The 22,979-nt window shown below is 35.8% G+C and overlaps 1 protein-coding gene across 5 annotated transcripts in view; it reads right to left on the bottom strand.

The window, feature by feature from the left end:
- The window catches only part of UBR3 (ubiquitin protein ligase E3 component n-recognin 3), a 244,481-nt gene that overhangs the window by 10,750 nt on the left and 210,752 nt on the right, over nucleotides 1-22,979 (bottom strand). For all 5 annotated transcript variants that reach the window (XM_023259440.2, XM_023259442.2, XM_023259443.2 and 2 more), the window contains 3 exons: nucleotides 19,817-19,941; nucleotides 13,866-13,973; nucleotides 13,620-13,745 (listed from right to left, as the gene is read on the bottom strand). In XM_023259440.2, the coding sequence (XP_023115208.2) occupies nucleotides 13,620-13,745; nucleotides 13,866-13,973; nucleotides 19,817-19,941 (359 nt within the window). The remainder of the gene's footprint in view (nucleotides 1-13,619; nucleotides 13,746-13,865; nucleotides 13,974-19,816; nucleotides 19,942-22,979) is intronic.

Raw genomic sequence — 22,979 nt, 5'->3', positions numbered from 1 at the left:
ATTCATGTTATTCTATCAGCAGCCCATTCCTTTTTACTGCTGAGTAGTATTCCACTGCATGGATATTACCACATTTTGTTGATGTATTCACTAGCTGGTGAATTCTGGCTTGTTTCAGTTTTTGACTACACAAATCAAGCTGTTATAAACATTTATGTAAAAGTCTTTATGTGAATATATGTTCTCATTTCTTTTGGTAGATACTCAGGATAGGAGAATTGTTTGGTTGTCCAAACATAGTAAGTCCATGCTCAGCTTTTTAAAGAAACTGCCATATTTTTTTCAAATTTGATTATAACATTTTGTATTCCCACCAGCAATGAGTGAGAGCTGCAGATACTCCAAATCCTTACCAACACTTGTAACATTAATTTGTACTCTTCTCATCAACAATGATGGCGAACACCTTTTTACTTACTTGTAGGTCTTTTATATGTATTAAAAAATTTTTAGTGTTCACTTATTTTGGGGAGGGGGGAGGAGAGAGAGAGAAAGAGAAAGGAATGGAGAAAGGGTGGGAGGGAGAGGCAGAAGAGAGAGAGAGACAAAGAACTCAAAGTGGGCCCCAGGATCCATGCTGTCAGCACAGAGCCTGAAGCAGGGCTTGAACTGTGAGATCATGACCTGAGCCGATGTCGGATGCTTAACCAACTGAACCACCCAGGCGCCTCTCTTTCACACAGATCATTCCTGTGAAAAGTGCCTATACAAATTTTATGCCCACTGTGTGGTTTTTGTTTTAATTATTGACTTACAAGAGTTCTTAACATATTCTGGATACAAGTCCTTCCTCCATATATTTTTTTAATTGAAATGTAATTTGTATTCCATAAAATTCACCCTCTTAACATGCACAGTTTAGTACATTCACAGAATTGTTCAACCATCACAAACTAATTCCAGAATATTTTCATCGCCCTATTGTAAATGGAATTATTTCTTTAAAAAAAAATTTTTTTTTAACATTTATTTATTTTTGAGACAGAGAGAGACAGAGCATGAACGGGGAAGGGTCAGAGAGAGAGGGAGACACAGAATCCGAAACAGGCTCCAGGCCCTGAGCTGTCAGCACAGAGCCCGACGCAGAGCTTGAACTCACAGACCGTGAGATCATGACCTGAGCTGATTAACCGACTGAGCCACCCAGGCACCCTGGAATTATTTCTTAAATTTCATTTTTGGATTGCTCACTGCCAGTGCAAATAAATTAGATGTGGGTTTTTTTTTTTTTTTTTTTTTAATGGTACATAGATCATGTATCCTATAACTCTGCTGAACTCAGTGATTTGCTTTAATAGTTTTTCGGAGATTCCTTATAATTTGCCCACATAAAAGATTATCTAATTTGAAAACAGATGTTATTTTACCTCTTCCTTTCCAATCCAGATGCCTTTTATTTCTTTATCTTGCCTAACTGCTCTTCCCAGAACCTCTAATTCAATACTAAAAAGAAGTGATGAGGGCAGCCATCCTGGTCTTGTTCCTGATCTTCAGGAGAAAGTTTCCTATATTTCATTATTAATTATGATGTTAGCTATGCATTTTTCATACATTTCTTTTATTAGGCTGAAAAAAATTGCTTTCTGTTGTTTTTTTAGTGTTTTTACCATGAACAGGAATTGAATTTTGTCCAAAAAAATTTTTGACTACTGAGATGATAATATGCTTTTTAAAAATCTCTTTTTATTGATAAGGTGAATTAAATTAAATTAAATGATTTTTGTTGTTGAACCAACTATGCATTCCTAGAATAAACCCACTTGGCCATGATGTATTATCCTCTTCTACTGCTAATATTTTGTCAAGGCTTTTGCTTTATGTTCATGAAAGATGTGGGTTTGTAATTTTCTCACGATGCCTGATTTGGGTGTCAGGGTAAAATTGGCCGATTAAAACGAATTTGGACTGCTTCTTCTTCCTCTGTTTTCTGAAAGAGTTTATATGTATCAATGGAATTTCTTCCTTAAATGTTTGATAGGATTAACCATGATGTTATCTTTGTTGGTATAAAGTTGTTGACTTTTCTTTTTCGGAAGGATAATAATTATAGAGGTTTAATAGCTAAATCAACTTTCTTACTTTATACAGATCTAGTTAAGACTTTCTATTTCTTCTTGAGTCAGTTTTAGTAAGTTTTATTTTTCAAGGAATTTGTCCATTTAATCTACATTATCAAATTTATTGGCAAATGTTATTCATAATACTCTCTTACAGTTTTGTAGGGATGTTTCCTCCTTCATTCCTGATATTGGTAATTTGTACCTTCTTTTCTTTTTCTTATCGATCTGGTGAGGAGTCTGGCTCCTGGTTAAAATTCTACATGTGATTTTTTCAGACCTAACTATAGGCAATTTATAAAGGTTTTACTTCGCAGGCTTCATGGATGAAAACTGCCCTCCCTACATCAGATCCAGTACACAGCCAAAATGCACTGCAGTCTCTGAAGGAATTTCTAGTCAAGTTCTCAGCCCCCTACCCCCATCCTGTCACACTCTTTCATATATTTACATTCCCAGCCCTGGTACCTTTATTCCTAGGCTTCTTTATCTGAGGCCTTGAGAAGGAGTGTCTTCTACTCTTATCCTTGTCTCCCCAACCCCTTCTCTATCTCAGAGTCCATAACACTGCCAGAGCTTTTAGTTCGGGGCTTTTGGGGCTCCTTCAACAGATCCCCATATCTGTGCTGATACACCTGATCCTCCACTGTTGTACCATTTCATTCCATAAGGGTAAATGGAACAGAAGGAACTGGTACTTCTTCTGGTCTTAGCCTCCTGCTTCACAGTAAGTGACTGAGGACCTAATTCTCTCACTTTTGGCTTGTGACTGACTTTAATCAGCTACTCTGACACCCAGCAGCTCAATTCTCTTTCTCCCAGCTCAGCTGAGCTCCTAACATTTTAGGTTTATCCATTTTACTGATCTTTACAAAAAAACAGACTTTCGACTCACTGAATTTCTCTACTGTCTCTTCATTACTCCTTCATTGATTTCTGCTCTAATTTTTGTAATTTCCTTTCTTTTAATTGCTCGGGGTCTAATTTGAAACTAGAAGCTTCATAAAGTAGAAATTTAGACAAATGACTTGAGAAGTTTCTTCTATTTTTTAAATGTTTATTTACTTACTTTTTTGTGTGGGGGCGGGGGCAGAGGCAGAAGGAGAGAGGATCTCAAGCAGGCTTGGTGCTATCAGTGCAGAGCCCCATGCAGGGCTTGACCTCATGACCTGAGATCTGAGCTGAAATCAAGACTAGGACATTTAACTGACGGAGCTATCTAGGTGCCCCTAGAACTTTCTTCTTTTTAAATATAAGCATTTGAAGCTGTATCTCTCCAAGGACTACTTTAGCGGCATCCCACTTTTTTGCTATGCTGTGTTTTCATTTTCACTCAGTTTAAGTGTTTTCTAATTTCCTTGGAATTTCTGACCTAATGTAAGTTATTTAAAAGTATGTTGCTTAATTCCCACACATTTTGGGGATTTCCATATTTTTTGTTATTGATTTCTAATTTAATTCCTGTGTGGCAGAAATGTGTTGTATGATTTCAGTTCTTCTGAATTTATTGATACTTGCATTATGGCTTGGCATATGGTATATTCTGGTGAATATTTCATGTACACTAGTAAAAAATATGCATTCTATTATTGTTTGGTGAAGTATTCTATAGATGTCATTACACCAAGTTGATTGATAGTATTATTCAGATAACATTTATACTATTTGGTTATCTGTCTACTTGTTATTGACTAGTAAGAAAGAACCCTGAAATCTCTAGTTGTAATTGTGGATTTGTCTGTTTTTTCTTTCAATTCTCTCAATTTCTGCATACGTAATTTGGAGTTTTGTTGTTTTGTGCATATATATTTATAAATGATTTATCTTCCTGCTGTATTGAGAGAAGACAGTTATTTCTAATGTAAGGCACAAAAATAACCTGAGAAAAAGGTAACTACCAATGGTAGAAAAATAGCAACATTTTTATCTTTGTGACAGGAAATCCAACAACCAATAAAAATTAACAAAGATTTACATAAATGTATTTCTTTTCTCCTGGGATTCCTAGGCTACTTCATGATTACTTGGCCTGTATTTTATGAAGCAGATACTGAGTCCAAATGCAGTTCACTGAAATGAAAGAATCATAGCTGAGGAAAAATTTATGAAAGAAATAAAAAATGAAAGAAAAGTTTCCCATTCAACTTAAACAAAACAGAGTGGCAGATTATTCTAAACAAAGAAAAGTCATGAGATACTTTTTTCAAGATCAGACAATAAATTATCTTTTTAATTTTTTCATTCTCTAATTATTTTCAAAAGAAGTGCTATATAACAAGTAAATTGGAGTAAAAGAAAATGGCTCCTAAATATGGAACATGTTCAACCTTAGGAGGAATGCTAATAAAAACTACACTGAGATATATTTTACCTAGACAAAAGATCTAGAGGCAAAAATCAAACAGTGTGATAACACACTAAGTAGATACAAGTACAGTATAGGGAAACTCTCATACATTACTGTCAACATAATTGGTAAAACTTCAATGAAGGGTAGTTTGGTAACAACCATCATAACTACAAGTGCGTGTAAGGGCTGCCACAGCAAATCACTTCAAAGAATTTATCGTACAAATACAATAAAAAACATGCAAAATAACTTGCATATACTATTATTCATTGTTGTATCATTTACAAAGAGCAAAGGACTAGAAATAACCCAAATATTTATTAATGGAGGACTGATTAAATAAATCCTGGTACCTCATACAATGAAATATTCTGAATCTGTAAAACAAAATGAGGAAGATCTTCATATACTGAATATGAAATGATCTCTAAGGACCCTAAATAGCCAAAGCCCATCTTGAAAAGGAAAAGCAAAGCTGGAGGCACCACAATTCTGGACTTCAAGTTATATTACAAAGCTGTAGTCACCAAAACAGTATGGTACTGGCACAAAAATAGACACAGAAATCAATGGGACAGAATAGAAAACCCAGAAATAAACCCACAACTATATGGTCAACTAATCTTCAACAAAGCAGGAAAGAATAACAAATGGACAAAAAGTCTCCTCAACCAGTGGTGTTGGGAAATTGGACAGCAACATGCAGAAGAATGAAACTGGATCACTTTCTTATACCATACACAAAAATAAATACAAAATGGATGAAAGATCTAAATGTGTGACAGGAAACCATCAAAATCCTACAGGAGAACACAGGCAGTAACCTCTTAGGCATCAGGTGTAGCAATTTCTAACTAGACACGTTTCCAGAGGCAAGGGAAACAAAAGCAAACATGAACTACTGAGACTTCATCAAGACAAAACACCTTCTGCACAGTGAAGGAAATAACAAAACTAAAAAGTAATCTATGGAATGGGAGAAGACATTTACAAACAACATTATCTGATAAAGGGTCAGTATCCAAAATCTATAAAGAACTTATCAAACTCAACAGCCAAAAAACAAATAATCCAGTTAAGAAATGGGCAGAAGACATGGATAGACACTTGTTCAAAGAAGGCATACAGATGGTTAACAGACATATGAAACATCACTCATCATCAGAGAAATACAAATCAAAACCACAGTGAGATACCACCTCACACCTGTCAGAATGGCTTAAACTAACAACACAGGAACAACAGATATTAGCAACGATGTGGAAAAAGGGGAGCCCCCTTACACTGTTGGTGGGAATGCAAACTGGTGCAGCCACTCTGGAAAACAGTATGGAGGCTCCTCAGAAAGTTAAAAATAGAACTACCCTATGACCCAGCAATTGCACTACTAGGTATTTACCCCAAAGGATACAAAAATACTGACTTGAAGGGGCACATGCACCCCCGATGTTTAGAGCAGTATTATCAACAACAGCCAAATTATAAAAGCAGCTCAAGTGCCCATTGATAGATGAATGGATAAAGATGTGGTATATATGTACAATGAAGTATTACTCAGCCATCAAAACGAATGAAACCTTGCCATTTGCAATGACATCTATGGAGCTAGAATGTATTATGCTAAGCGAAATAAGTTGAGCGGAGTAAGACAAATACCATATGCTGTATGATTTCACTCACATGTGGATTTTAAGAAACAAAACAAACGAGCAAAGGGGAAAAAAATTGTTTGAGAGAACAAATTGATGGTTATCAGAGGGGAAGTGGGTGGGGAGATGGGTCAAATACGCGATGGGGATTAAGGAGTGCACTTTCTGTGATGAACACCAGGTGTTGTATGATAGCGCTTAAATTACTATATTGTACATCTGAAACTAGTATTATACTGTATGGTAACTAACTGGAATTTAAATAAAAACTTTTTAAAAAAAGAAACTGTACTTTTGAATTTGGAAACTATGAATACAGTACCTGTTCAAAAAATATATATTTTTCTTTTCTGCAAACATAATTATTGCAGAATATGTTTATAATATTTAAACACTAGAAAGTATGAAAAGATATCATTAAAAAAAAACAAAACTTTCAACCATCTCTGTTCCCTTTCGATACAAATCTCAAACTCACAATCCCAACTCCTAGGTAAGAACTGACCATAATTTTTTTTTAAATGTTTTATTTATTTTTGAGACAGAGACAGAGCATGAGCAGGCGAGAGGCAGAGAGAGAGGGAGACACAGAATCTGAAGCAGGCTCCAGGCTCTGAGCTGTCAGCAGAGAGCCCGATGCGGGGCTCGAACTCACAAACCATAAGATCATGACCTGAGCCGAAGTCGGATGCTTAACTGACTGAGCCATCTAGGCGCCCCAGAACTGACCATAATTTTTTTAATGTATTTTTCCAGAGTGTGTGTGTGTGTGTGTGTGTGTGTGTGTGTGTATATAAACCACTATTTTTCCCCTACTGAATTTAATATAAGCATATCTTGCCTTTGTTTACTTAAAATATTTTTGAGATTTTTCCATATTAATACATAGAAAACTTTCTATTCTTTTCTTTAAAAAACTGTTTTTAATGTTTATTTATTTTTTGCGGGAGAGAGAGAGAGACAGAGCATGAGTGCCAGAAGGGCAGAGAGAGAGAGGGAGACCAGGATCTGAAGCAGGCTCCAGGCTCTGAGCTGCCAGCACAGAGCCTGACATGGGGCTCAAACTCATGGACCGCGAGACCATGACCTGAGCCGAAGTCGGATGCTCAACCAACTGAGCCACCCAGGTGCCCTCTATTCTCTTCTGAAGAGTATTCCATTGTATGAAAAAACCACAATTTATTTAACAAGCTTCTCACTGATGGATACTTCAGAGGTTTTCAATTTTTTTTTTGCTATTTCCATGTCTATTCAGCTATCAATAAATTGATCATCCTATTATTGTACTAAAAGAGACACCCATAGATGAAGTATTCACAATTGTATTGAGATTCAAAGAGAGTACAACATGCAATATTTTAACAGTTTTTATAGACTGAATACTAGAAGAAAACTGAGTGCTTCCAAAAAAGTTCTGTGTACCAAGCAGTAGCACAGTTCAGACGGTAATAGTTCAGATTTGGCATGCAGACTGACTGTGTTCAAATCCTGGCTGCTTTACATACTAGCTGTGAGTCTTGAGCAGATTATTCAGCTATGGGCCTGTTCACTTGTCTGTAAAGTGAGGACTATAACAGCCATCTCAGAATTGTTGTGGAACTTAAATGAATTCAAACGCAAAGCACTTAACAGTGCTTAGCATGTAGTCAGTATACAATAAATGCTAGCTATCAATATAAATATTCATGGCACAACTATTATTTGACAGAAGAGAGAAAAAAGAATTAAAGGAGATATATTAGAGCACTGATTTTCAAATGTTGGGATGGTGGTGATAATCAAGGTCCCCTAGAAGAGTCTGATAAACCATTTTCTTCTAAGAAAAATACACATACACAAACATTTTACAGGTAATGCTATGGAATTCAAAAATTACCTGAAGTCCCTCTGTAAGAATTCCGGAGTTAGAGGATAAATAAGAGAGGCTGCATTTAAGTAGGAGAAAATATAGGAGAACCATATAGTTTACTATAATTAGCCCTCTTATGGTAGCAGAAATAGTGTTAGGTTAAGACATTTAACCGAATTAGGAAGTCTAAAGATTACTGTGGAGAGCAGAATGTTGTGCTGGAATACGTACTAGGTACCATTCTTGATGAATTCCCACGCTTACCAAAATGTTAAAAAAAATTTTTTAAATGTCTTGTGAAACTCAAGAGTCTACTGTCTATTACAAATAATCATAGAATTTATTAGCAAGGTGGATAAATGTAGATGATTAATGTTCAAAAATCCAGTTGGATTTCTACATCTTAGCAACACACTAGAAAATATAATTTTAAATAATTCCATTTATAATAATAATAAAAAAGAAACAAAAAGAAATGCACAGGAAACTTTAAAAGAAGTCTCTTAGGATAGGGTACAAAAAAGGATGCTGCCTTCTTTCTTGATAAAAACCCTCAAGAAAGTAGGGATAGAAGGAGCATACCTCAAGATCATAAAAGTCATAAATGAATGAACCAACACTAATATCATCCTCAGTGGGGAAAAACTAAGAGCTTTCCGCCTAAGGTCAGGGACAAGACAGGGATGTCCACTCTCGCCACTGTTATTCAACATAGTATTGGAATTCTTAGCCTCTGTAATCAGACAACACAAAGAAATAAAAGGCATCCAAATCAGCCAGAAGGAGGTCAAACTTTCACTCTTCGCAGACAACATGATACTCTATATAGAAAACCCAAAAGATTCCACCAAAAAATTGCTAGCATTGATTCATGAATTCAGCAAAGTTGCAGGATATAAAATCAATGCACAGAAATCGGTTGCATTCCTATACACCAACAATGAAGCGACAGAAAGAGAAATCAAGGAATCGATCCCATTTACAGTTGCACCAAAAACCATAAAATACCTAGGAATAAATCTAACCAAAGAGGTGAAAAATCTATACACTGAAAACTACAGAAAGCTTATGAAAGAAACTGAAGAAGACACAAAAAAATGGAAAAAGATTCCATGCTCCTGGATAGGAACAACAAATATTGTTAAAATGTTGATACTACCCAAAACAATCTACATATTCAATGCAATCCCTGTCAAAATAACACCAGCATTCTTCACAGAGCTAGAACAAATAATCCTAAACTTTGTATAGAACCAAAAAAGACCCCTGAATAGCCAAAGCAATCTTGAAAAAGAAAACCAAAGCAGGAGGCACCACAATCCCGGACTTCAAGCTATACTACAAAGCTGTAATCATCAAGACAGTATGGTACTGGCACAAGAGCAGACACTCAGATCAATGGAACAGAATAGAGAACCCAGAAATGGACCCACAAACATATGGCCAACTAATCTTTGACAAAGCAGGAAAGAATATCCAATGGAATAAAGACAGTCTCTTCAGCAACTGGTGCTGGGAAAACTGGACAGCGACATGCAGAAGAATGAACCTGGACCACTTTCTTACATCACACACAAAAATAAACTCAAAATGGGTGAAAGGCACAAATGTAAGACAGGAAGCCATCAAAACCCTCCAGGAGAAAGCAGGCAAAAACCTCTTTGTCTTTGGCCGCAGCAACTTCTTACTCACCACATCTCCAGAGGCAAGGGAAAGAAAAGCAAAAATGAAATACTGGGACCTCATCAAAATAAAAAGCTTCTGCACAGTGAAGGAAACAATCAGCAAAACTAAAAGGCAACTGACAGAATGGGAGAAGATGTTTGCAAATGACACAGATAAAGGGTTAGTATCCAAAATCTATAAAGAACTTATAAAACTCAACATCCAAAAAACAAATAATCCAGGGAAGAAACGGGCAAAGGACATGAATAGACACTTCTCCAAAGAAGACATCCAGATGGCCAACTGACACATGAAAAAATGCTCAACATCACTGATCATCATGGAAATACAAATCAAAACCACAATGAGATACCACCTCACACCTGTGAGAATGGCTAACATTAACAACTCAGGCAACAACAGATGTTGGCGAGGATGCGGAGAAAGTTGGTGAGAATGCAAGCTGATGCAGCCACTCTGGAAAAGAGTATGGAGGTTCCTCAAAAAACTAAAAACAGAACTACCCTATGACCCAGCAATTGCACTACTAGGCATTTATCCAAGGGATACATATGCACTGTTTCGAAGGGAAACATACACCCCCATGTTTATAGCAGCACTATCAACAATAGCCAAAGTATGGAAAGAGCCCAAATGTCCATCGATGCATGAATGGATAAAGAAGATGTGGTATATATATACAACGGAGTATTACTCGGCAATCAAAAAGAACAAAATCTTGCCATTTGAAACTACGTGGATGAACTAGAGGGTATTATGCTAAATGAAATTAATCAGAGAAAGACAAAAATCATAGGACTTCACTCATATGAGGACTTTAAGAGACAAAACAGATGAACATAAGGGAAGGGAAACAAAAATAATATAAAAACAGGGAGGGGGACAAAACAGAAGAGACTCATAAATATGGAGAAAGAACAAACTGAGGGTTACTGGAGGGGTTGTGGGAAGGGGCATGGGCTAAATGGGTAAGGGGCACTAAGGAATCTACTCCTGAAATCATTGTTGCACTATATGCTAATTTGGATGTAAATTTAAAAAAAAAAATGACTTAAAAAAAAAAAGGATGCTGCCTGTTACATCCACTGTTCAAAATACTCACTAGACATGTATTAAGACAATAATAGAAAAATAAATATTTGAAGGAAAGAGACAACATTCTCATTATTTTCAGATGATATGATAATTACATAAAGCACCTAAAAGAATCAACAGACAAACTATTCGAATTAGTAAGAGTTCAGCAAGTGACCAGTTACAAGAACACACCAAAATTAATAGTATTATTCTATACCAGCAAGAAGTAATCAGAGTGTCACAGAAATAACACATCATTCAGAAAGAAACTAAAACCATAAAGCCTTTTGGGTTCACTTTATGAAGAATGTTCCAGACTTTAAGATGACAATTTTAGGAGTGCCTGGGTAGCTCAGTTGGTTGAGCATCTGACTTCAGCTCAAGTCATGATCTTGCAGTTTATGAGTTCAAGCCTCACATCAGGCTCACTCCTTTCAGCACGGAGCCTGCTTCGGATCCTCTGTCCCCCTCTCTCTCTCTGCCCCTCCCCAACTTGTGCTCTCTCGCCTCTCTCTCTTTCTCTTTCTCTCTCAGAAATAAAATAAACATAAAAAAGATGACAATTTAAAAATTCTATGAAAATTAAAAGAAGCCCTGAATGGACATATAAACTATGCTCAATGTCTTAAAACTACATGTTCAAAGCAATTCTCATCTAACATCTTGTAGGCTATTGGAAGAAAATTGACAAATTGATTATAAAAGTATTTGTGAGAATAAATATATCGCTAACCAAAAAAATTAAATGAAAAAAAATGTGAAAAAATGTGAAATCTACAAAGAAAAAAATGTGAAATCTACAAAAGTTAGATTACACAGATGACAGAAATCTAAACAAAAAGAGAACTTCTACCTAAAGTTGTAATCTAACTTTTCTCACTTCAGTTGAATATATCCATATCCAACCAACCCCTCAACTTGAATATATGCAAAATTCTTTCACTCAGGTCCCAGAGACTTGTTCCATACTTCCCCCTTCTATTAACTATACCAGAAAGGTTCAAGTCTCAGAGGCCCAAAACCCAAGTACAGTGTGACTCTCTCTTCTCCCTTGACTCCCACATGTTCAACTAGCTATCAAATCCTGACTATTCCACCTCTGTAATCTTTAATTGCTCCCTATCCTCTTCTATTTCTATTATGTCATTCCCCAACTAGCTTTTCTGTTCCCAGGCCTCCCATTCCTCACACTCTCAAATATGTCTAATATTAGAATGAAATTTCATCCTGAAATAAAATTTGAATCATGTCACATTTTTGTCCCAAATCTTTCAATGGTCCAAATTTCTTCATGTGAAATTCAAGATTCACTACAACTTCCCCTTAATGTATTTCTAACACTAAGTAGCACTGCTCCTTTCAGGCCTCCTAAGTGATGTATTCCTTCCCTGTTCTAAGCATGTGCCTGGTGCTCTACTATAGGCATCACTGTACACCCAACCCCCAACCAACTTTCAATGCCCAGTTCGAGAGCTTCTGCTTCCAGATAATGTCCAACTTAGGGGAGAAAAATAACTTCCAATAAAAACAAATGATAAAATAAACCATAAGGTAATAAGCATACAAAGAGCCACAGCCTATGGCCTTTAAATGTGAATAAAGAAAAATTAATGAAGTAGCATATTTTTAAAAAATTAATCTCCTGCATGCTTGAAGATGCTCAGACAGTAGTTCCCCCCTTATCCCAGTTTTGTTTTCTGTGGCTTCAGTTACTGGTGGTCGGTCAACTGTGGTTCAGAAACAGATGATCCATCTTCTGATATATAGTTAGAAGGTCAATAGTAACTTAACACTACATCACAATGCCTACACATCATTCACCTAACTTCGTCTCATCCTGTTGGTATTTTGTCATCTCACATCATCACAAGAAGGGTGAATACAGTTATTTTAAGAGAGAGACAGCATTCACATAACTTTTATTATAGTATACTCTTATAATTGTTTCATTATTAGTTGTTAATCTCTTACTATGCCTGATTTATAAATTAAACTTTATCATAGATATTTATGTACAGAGAAAAAATACATAATATATATAGGGTTCAGCACTATCCCCAGTTTCAGGCATACACTAGGAGCCTTAGAACATATTCCCCATGGATAAGGAACAACTACTGTATAGCAGAAGAAAACACTTTTAAGTTGAAATTTAAAAATAAAACACCTATGAAAGAAAATCTAATGGATGAATAGTTTTAATTTATTCAATGTCCATAAATTCTGAATGTTTCAAAGACAAATGTATAGAGTTTATCTTGAATCATTTGAAAAAACCAAACAATCCAAACTATTTAATGCAATGGTCAATTACTTAAGAGAGAAAGAACAATCAACTGCTTAATTCTGATATACTACAGGCTTCAAAGGCCATATATATGATAAATGTCTTAATTCCCATGGAATTAATATCAAATTCCCTGGAAACAGATGGGAGATAATGTCAGGATTATAATCCTATAAACATAGTGGTTCCCCATTCTGTCACTTTCTTGCCTACTCACATCAACCCACAGTTTTATGAAATAGGCTAAACCACTAATATATCCAAATTTTTAACTTAACTGGCTACAAAGTGAGCATTTTCCTGTCCTAAAGTTATATAAATGCCATCATGTCTTCAGACAACCAGCTTTCTGATCAACATAACTTTTAAAAGGATAGAAAGGCAGATGATGATCAGTGATTAATTTATCAATATGATAAAAATAATGCTAAATATATCAATATGAATACTATGATCCTATTCAAGTATTGGGCATTTATTATCACTGATCTCATCTAAAAGTGCTCTAATATCAAATATTAGTAATATCATAAAAATGAGTGGATGCTAGCAAATACAAAAAAATAACATTAATAGTAAATGTTCTAAATATTTATTCCTTTTGAGTTAGACTAACATACACTTGCAAGACAGTCCTGCATATAAATACTATCCCAAATTATACCTGGCAGCTAGGTAAATCTTCCCCAAAAAGGTGGTGCTGAAGAAGGCTGGTGATTCTGAGGAAAGGTAAGCAGAAGTCCTGTAAGTATTTTTCCATGGATTCAGGAGACCAAGCAATAGGGCTAACCTAAAGTCAAAAAAGAGAATTTAAACAATTCATTCTCTAATAGATATAGCTTAAAAATTATATTCACAATGGCAACAAAATCTAAATTTTTAACAAATAATCTCTACACCTAGAGCATACCATTGCACATTCCTGAGCTCCTTCTTCATGGTATAACTTTCCTTTAGACAGTTCACTTATCACAAAGCTCAGTAACACTTCATAAGACTTTTCTGCATCACATGCATTCTGGAAGAAATGAAAAATTAGTTCCATCAGTCACTGAAAATTACAAAAAAAATTACATTGGAAAGAACACTTCTTAATAAGTAGGGGTATAATTCTGACTACACTATTTTTCACACATGTAAACTTCAAGTCCTCCAAATCTATGTACAACAGCACACCTCTGGATTAGCAAGGAAACTGGGTATGGGATTAAAACTATTGCAATACTTCTTTAAAAGATAGACGTAAATTATATAATGAATGAGTAAACAAACATATGTAAATCATATATTTTGACTCAGTAATTTCCACTCCTGGAAATTCTTCCTAGGGAAATAATCTAAAATAAAAAAAATAACTAATTCCCCAAGACACTCACTGTAATACTACAATACTGAAAAACTAGAAATGACCAACAAAAGTAAAGCAGTTACCTAAATTATTCCATATCAACTCAATAGAACATTTTATAAGCAGTGAATATGACATGACAAATTTGAGCTGAATGAAAAAATGTTTATAATAATGTGAAAAAGGCCAAAAGCAGCATATATACATATACTCATTATAATGTAAAATCATACATGCATGAAATAACATGGACCACAAACTTTTTTTTTACAATTTCTGTCAAATTCCTTGAATGGGATTTCTTTAAAAAAATTAATGTAAAAATAAAATAGGACAATGTTGTTGTTGTTTTTTAAGTTTATTTATTTATTTTGAGAGAGAGTGCGAGCAGGGCAGGGGCAGAGGGAAAGGGAGAGAGAGAATCCCAAGCAGGCTCCACTGAGTGCAGAGACCCGTGGGGCTCAATCCCACAACCGTGACATCATGATCTGAGCTGAAATCAAGAGTCAGACACTCAACCACCCAGGCTGAGCCATCCAGGCACCACATGACAATATGTTTAATAAAGAAAATCCAGATACATTAAATAACAGCTTATAAATTAATTAAGCTTAATGATGCTATATTTTTATAAGAAAGGAAAAATAATGGCTATTTATAAATTCAAATTAATGTCAATAAGTTTTTATACAAATGTTTCTCTTTATATTCACTGAGATACTGGAGGTTGTTTCAAGATACAATAAAGTATAGGGGCGCCTGGGTGGCTCAGTCGGTTAGGCGGCCGACTTCGCCTCAGGTCATGATCTTGCGTGCGGTCCATGAGTTCGAGCCCCGCGTCGGGCTCTGTGCTGACAGCTCGGAGCCTGGAGCCTGTTTCCGATTCTGTGTCTCCCTCTCTCTGACCCTCCCTCGTTCATGCTCTGTCTCTCTCTGTCTCAAAAATAAATAAAAACGTTAAAAAATTTTTTCTTAAAAAAAGATACAATAAAGTATAAAATGGGCTACAGTAATAAGTTTGCTATGATGTCATTTATTCTACTCATTAACTATACTTTTTACATAGTAAAATATAAGATTTGAGTACACACTATGGGATATATACGTTTATCCTGACCATCTGATAATCACTAACAGCCCGATCTGTAGAATTTGTTATTTGACGATCCTTAGTCTTCCCCTGTGTTATTATGCTCTCCTCATCTAGACAGTAAATTCCAAAATGTCAGGAACTATGCTTTGTACTTTATATATATCCATTTGCAGAACAAAAATTTGAGCAATAAACACCTGCTGCCTACTTAATAGAATTTCTTTTGGTACTGTTGGAATTTTTGACCTTGGAACTTGCCTAGATGTATCTCTTTTGGTAATAAGTTCTTTGCATTATCTTTAAATTACTCCTCTGCTTCTTTTTCATATCATTCAGCCATGTAGTGTTAATAGAATCTCTTTTGGTACTGTTGGAATTTTTGACCTTGGAACTTGCCTAGATGTATCTCTTTTGATAATCAGTTCTTTGCATTATCTTTAAATTACTCCTCTGCTTCTTTTTCATATCATTCAGCCATGTAGTGTTATCATGTCCAGATTCCAAACTACAAAAACAGTTCTGATTCTACAACCGCACTCTTTAAATCGTGTGACCCACCCCCAATGGGGGTTTAAATGGGTGATGGGTATTAAGGAGGGCACTTGTGATGAGCACTGGGTATTATATGTAAGTGATGAATCACTAAATCCTGAAGCCAATATTATCCTATATGTTAATTAACTAGAATTTAAATAAAAACTTGAAAAAAACACAAAAGTTAATTTAATCAGAGTAGTTTTTTTTTTTAATTTTTTTTTTCAACGTTTATTTATTTTTGGGACAGAGAGAGACAGAGCATGAACAGGGGAGGGGCAGAGAGAGAGGGAGACACAGAATCGGAAACAGGCTCCAGGCTCTGAGCCATCAGCCCAGAGCCTGACGCGGGGCTCGAACTCCCGGACCGCGAGATCGTGACCTGGCTGAAGTCGGACGCTTAACGGACTGCGCCACCCAGGCGCCCCTAATCAGAGTAGTTTTTAAACAGAGTTCACTTAAACTCAAAATGTAGAAGACTCAAAAGAAAATATTACCATGATTTTGCACATATTAAAGTTTCTGGAAATATACAATTCAGCCTAAAATCTTTGTAAATTCAATATATTCTTCAGTAAAAGATACACAGAATACATAGCAACAGAAGAGTATTTCAAGTCAAAATACTTTCTAACTTATGGAAAAAAATACCCTCCAATAATAAGAAATGATGTTCAGATCATCCAGGTGAGTTATTGAGTGATAATCAGCTTTATTATTATCAAATATATTTTAAGAACTTTTTTTTAATACATGACAAGTACTATATCAGATCAGAAAGTTAAATATAATGTACTATTCACTCTTTTGTATTGAGAATTCTTCTGATCAGATTATTAGACAAGAAAATAGTTTTATTTCATACATGTCTTAAGAAAGCATATTTTTATATACGTAATATATGAATTTACAAATAGGCTTGTAAAGCTTAAGAAGAGGACTTAGGAGACCATGGATGAAAGACCTAGAATCAGATCAAAAGAGTCCAATGGGAAAGGTGGCAAAGGTATGCAGTTAATTAAAGAGAAAGATCAAGAGTTGAGAGTTGAGAGATCCAACAGTTATGTGTTGGGCAGATGCTTTGTTTAAATTACAGTAGTTCTTTACGGGCGCCTGGGTGGCACAGTCGGTTAAGCGTCCGACTTCAGCCAGGTCACGATCTCGCGGTCCGTGAGTTCGAGCCCCGCGTCAGGCTCTGGGCTGATGGCTCGGAGCCTGGAGCCTGTTTCCGATTCTGTGTCTCCCTCTCTCTCTGCCCCTCCCCCGTTCATGCTCTGTCTCTCTCTGTCCCAAAAATAAATAAAAACGTTAAAAAAAAATTACAGTAGTTCTTCGAATTTTGGGGATGACAGACACTATGGATATATGTTGGATCCTATCGTCCTACTCCCCAGCAAAACACCACAACACAACACAACACAACACAACACAAAAGGACCTCAGATTATGAAATCCTGTTGTAAAGAGTCTTTTAAGAGAAATTTTAGTAACCAAAAGAACACAATTTATACTAACTATAATAATGATTATTCCAGCACAACTAAACCTTATTATCAAATTAACTCTAATATCCCTTTAAAAATACATACATAGTACCTATATTTTTATTGCCCTAGGCCAGATTACAGCTGGCAAAAATCTGTTTTCATTGGAGTTATCAATACCTGAGGATAAGAAAATAGAGGGATAGAATGAATACATGAGACTCAACGAAGAAACAAAATAAGTAAAGAAGTGGGGGTGAGAGAAGGAAGAAGGAAAGGAAGAAGGAAATAAAGAATGAATGATGCAGAATAGTTAAAAATCACAATGATGTGTTTCATTCCTTGTAATATTGTTGCTATTATTTACCATCTGCTGTGTACCTAAATATTTAGATCTATTACAGAAAAAGCTAGTGACATGTGGCAAACTAACCAAGAGAACATCATATTGTTTTTATTCGCTAAAAGCAATTTATATGGCTATAAACTTCTAAATTTATGTTCTGATAAGAATATGCCTTACATTAAATGTTTCATTAACTGTTTTTTTACATAGCTAACAATTATTAAATTGAGAAAGAAAATTGATAGAACAGTTACCTAAGTTAGTTCTATCATAGATTTACAATTGCCTGATTTTCTGTCATTAGGTCTCATTTTAGTAAACAATCAGATGAATACATTTAGACCCAAATTATATCAGAAAATGTTTTAAATGTGTACTGTTTCATGATTAGACAGCTTACTAAAGAAAACATATGTAAACAATGAAACAGCATAGAAACCTAATATACCTTATTTGAATACTAACAATCCAAATATCAGATTACAGTGCAGAGAAATTGTAAGAATATTAAAAAAAAAAAAAAATTGCAGAAGGCAAAATTATCTAAGAACAAACTAGGAACAAGGAGGAAAAATCACTAAGGGAAAAGATATATCCATTTTGAGAATTTAGAATAAGAGAATTTTAGAAATAAAGGAGTTCTTATAAATTATATGTTCCAAATCTCTCAATTACCTTTGAGAAAACTAAAGTTTGGGAAGTTTATGTCTTGACCAAAAAAATAATAGCTCTATTTAGTGGCAGAAGCTCAGCCTAGTATTCAGGTTCAGTGTCCAACCAATATCCCTAATTAAGACATTATGAGCTTGGTGGTGATACTATATTACTTTTTTTTTTTTTTTTTTTTTTTACACCAAATCATGGTTTGGGAGTAAACTAGTGATAAAAGTAAAGATTACATTGAATACATTTCATGTATTTATCATGGATTTTCTTTCCTTTGACATAAGTAGATGTGATTTTTTTTTTAATGTTTATTTTGAGAGAGGGAGAAAGAGCACAAGTGGGGGAGAGGCAGAGAGAGAGAGAGAGAGGGAGAGGGAGAGAGAGAGAGAGAGAGAGAGAGGGAGGGAGGGAGGGAGGGGGAGAGAGAGAGAGAGAGAGAGAGAGAGAGAGAGAGAGAGAGAGAATGAATGAATGAATGAATCCCAAGCAGGCTCCAGGCTGTCAGTGCAGAGCCCAATATGGGTCTGGAACTCACGAACTGTGAGATCATGATCTGAGCCAAAATTGAGAGCTGGACACTTAACCTATTGAGCCACCCAGGCGCCCCATGATTTAAGTAGATAATTGGAACCTTTCAAAGAGGTTTGAACCTCTTGAAGAGTCTATAAACCAATCAAGAGGTTCAGTTAACACTACACTTACTATTTTTTCCTACCAACTTCCCCAAATACACCCTGAAGTAGTTTTCTTATTTTACCTACCTCTAAGCCAAACCACTCAGTCAGTTCTTCGGTTCTATAGTATCACATTTGTTCTCGAGTCACTGAAAATACTTACATTTAACTAAACTTGGACAATTTTTCAAAATTGTTTATGTAATTTTAACTTGAGAACTTTAAATTTGTAAGAACTTACACATTTTTTTTAAGATAGAAAAATTATTATTTAAAGAAGCATAATTAAGAAAAGGTTAAGATTTTTAAATTTATAGGTGACACATCAAAAGCCATCTTTGGACTGACTGCAAATAGGAGCAAGGAGAAGAAAAGATGACAAATAAGTAAAATAGGTAAGTCTGCAGACATTTTATTACTTACTCACTGCGTTGGTACAATTTTCATAACTTCTCTAAGTTTAAGGCTTACAAGCAAAAGCAAAACAAAACTGCCCAAATAAGAAGAGGCAAGGCCAAGGTTTAGAGATAGATGAAGAAGACCTCACCATCCAAGGAAACATTTTTAACTTTGTTTAACCTGAAGGTACTCCATTTCCAGTGGAAATACTATTAATAACTCATTTTGCCTTTCAAACATCTAATCTCATTCATTCATATCTCCAACTTAAATGAGTTCACCAAACTATAAATGACAAATTCAGACAAGACACTAACCTTTTTGAGAGCTCCCGTGTGTTTCCAGGCTAACCTATCTTCCTCATTGCATTTAACTGAAAGTGCCACAAGAGCTTGTGTGTATAGTAGGGTGAAAAGCACCTTCACAATGCAGGCGAAGTGGTCTAGAAGAGAAAGAGAGGATCATTATTTCTTTGGAATCTAGACATTTTGTACTCAAGATCATTTCACAAATACATCTTTCCTTGAACATGTAATTGGTTTTTGTTCAACACTTCACCTAATAAAATGAAATTATAAGGTGATATTATATTTGCTACCCACCTGATCTGAAATTATGAAAACAAAATTCCTTTATCCATCCACAGAATATGTAAATGAGAGGCATTTATTGCAGCGTAAAGTGTGCTCTGTTTTAGACGAACAGAGTGCTAATGCCACTCAAGCTGTGTAATGTTGGCAAATTCCCTTCCTGATCATTATGTACTTAAAATGATGTCTGAGAACAGTGTTAAACCAACACTTCATCCACTTCTAATATTATATAAACCTTATAAGGAATATCATATCGTATCATATTATATATAATACAAAACTTCTAAAGTTAAAAAAAAAAAGAAATCCCAGTATTTTAGCCACTCTAATTGAGTTTTAAAACTTAATTTAAAACTATAACAATGCAAAAACAATATTAACAATACATAAAATGCCTGGTAGCTTCTGGCACATATTAGGTACTTAATAAATAGTAGCTTAAAAATCACAAGTAATATTTACATACAGCTAATAACTTAGAAAATTTCCTCGAATGTCTCATTCAATCCTCGTAAGTCTCAGTTGGACATCTGAGTTTCAAAATGATGTGCCGCTGATAACAAAGCTAATAAACATCCAGGTCTGAACTTGAATCCATATAGATGATTTTACTGCAGATTCAGTATTCCTTCTATTATATTATGCGGTTCCCCTAATAAATGGATACTACCATTTAGTCAGTTGCTGGGGTCAGAAACTTGTAGATATCCTTGATACTTTCCTATTTCATTCTCCCCACATGAAAAAAAATCACCAAGTCCTGTCAATTCTACTTTAAAAATATCTCGAGTCAATTCTAAAATCCTAGACCAGGCTTCCATCCTTTCTTGCCTATGCCCAAAATTCCAGCCCTAAGTAGTTGTGTTCAGGGTGTCCCAAGACCACTTCCAGGCTTGATGATTCACCAGGAGGGCTCACAAGACTCAACATACAGTCCTATGATTCATTATAGCAAGAGCTATAAAGTAAAATCAGCAAAGACAAAAGGCACATTGGGTGTAGTCCAGATGAAATCCAGAGTTCTTTACCAGTATTCTAGCACAGGGCATGCTTAACTCCTCCAGCAATAAGTTATGACAGACTGTGAGATATAGACACCAGGAGAGCCTGTTAAGAAATTGAGTGCCCAAGGTTTTTACTGGGGGAAGTTCACACAGGCACCCTTTGCCTAGCACAAACTAGGTTTTTAGACTCCCAGGAGGAAAGCAGGTGTGTTCAGCATAAACCACTGTTTGTACAGTTTAGGCATAGTGACCCACTCCCATCAGTTCTGTGGACGGTGGGGGTGGTAGAGACCCTTCCAAAATCAAAGTTCCCAGATGCCAGTTAAGTGCCAACCTTGTAAGCAGGCCTTTCAAAAGTTAACAGGTCTTCTATGTTAAGTCTTTCTGGCACAGTGGTTTATGTGCATCACCTCTTAGTCCCCTGGATTCTTTTTTATTTATTTTTTTTACAGCCAGGCTGATCTTTTTAATTTTTTTTTAAATTTATGTATTTATTTTGAGGGAGAGAGACAGAGAGACCGAGCAGGGGAGGGTCAGAGAGAGAGGGAGAGGGCAGGCTCTGCTCTGTCAGCACAGACCCCGACACTGGGCCTGATCCTACAAACCAGAAGATCATGATCTGAGTTGAAAACAAGAGTTAGACACTCAACTGACTGAGCCACCCAGGCACCCAAACTGATCTTTTTAAAAGAAATATCTAGCATCCTTCTACTGAGTCTCTGTACAAGCTGAAACACTCTTTCCTTCCTCAAAGCCTGGCTAACTCTTAGGTGACACCTTAAAGTCACTTCCTAAGGAAAATCTTTCCTGATTTTAAAATGAGTATGTGTGAGTGCATACACGTGCGAGCCTTGTCTCTTACTCATGTTGATGACTCGGGGTGGGAACTTATAGCTGACCCAGCTGTGGGATTTTTCTAACTGGAGGTAAATGGAAGGTATAAAAATGTGAGTCTAGAAGTGTCACAGGTCATGTTCCTAGTCTATGGCAGACTGTCTAAAGTAACACTGAATAAAGCAGATCCATTAAGACAAGAAACCTAAGATGCCAGCATCCAAAGTTCTGGTTCTGGTCATTCCCAAGACTACCCTTAACTCCTACAGTTTGGTTATGTGAGTACATTAGTGCTCTTCCTTTGTGCTTATAAACTAGCTCCAAATGGATTCCTAAATGTCCTAACACCTAGGTGCTGAACATATGCCAGGATAAAGACAACAAGAACTTACAATCTAGATAGAGAGAGAGGAAGAGAGAAACAGAGGGCTACATGCATACACATGGTATACTGGGAGAAAATAAGAGGAGGAACTAACCTAATTCAAGGGCAAGGCATAGAAAAAAAAATAATAAAGATTTCTATTTCAGTGAGGAAAGTTAAGTCTTGAATGATGAAGAGAAATAAGCCATAATAAAGAAGGCAAGGGGGAAGGGAAAGGTAAAGAAAGGGGGATTCCAGATAGATGAAGCCATTTTTTGAGGGCACAGAAAAAGCCTCCGGTTTACAAGAACTGTAAACTGTCCAGTGTAACTAGAATACAAGTAGTGATTTTTGATAGATGAGGCTAGGAAAGCAATCTTTATTGCTGAAGATGAAAGGTTATGAACTACAGGCTATCTGTGGTCTACAGAGAGGTTTGGTTTGCCTCTATCCTATTTAGTTTTTAGTTACTGGCATTTAAAAATAGGATATTATACAAGTCAAGAATTCCCCTTACTCTTAAAAAAACAGGAAGATCTGACAACACTGGGGCCACATTTTTACATGCCAACAATGATTTGGAACTGAGTAGTAACTGTCCTCTTTGGCCAAGCATTCATTCTCTAGCTTATCAGTCTCCTACTCCCAATTACATCAAACCAAAGACTATTTCACAAGTAGTCAG

Source organism: Felis catus, chromosome C1 (assembly GCF_018350175.1).
Source record: "Felis catus isolate Fca126 chromosome C1, F.catus_Fca126_mat1.0, whole genome shotgun sequence".
Lineage (NCBI taxonomy): Eukaryota > Metazoa > Chordata > Mammalia > Carnivora > Felidae > Felis > Felis catus.
Note: the sequence above shows the minus strand (reverse complement) of the source record. Positions and strands in the feature narration are given on the sequence as shown.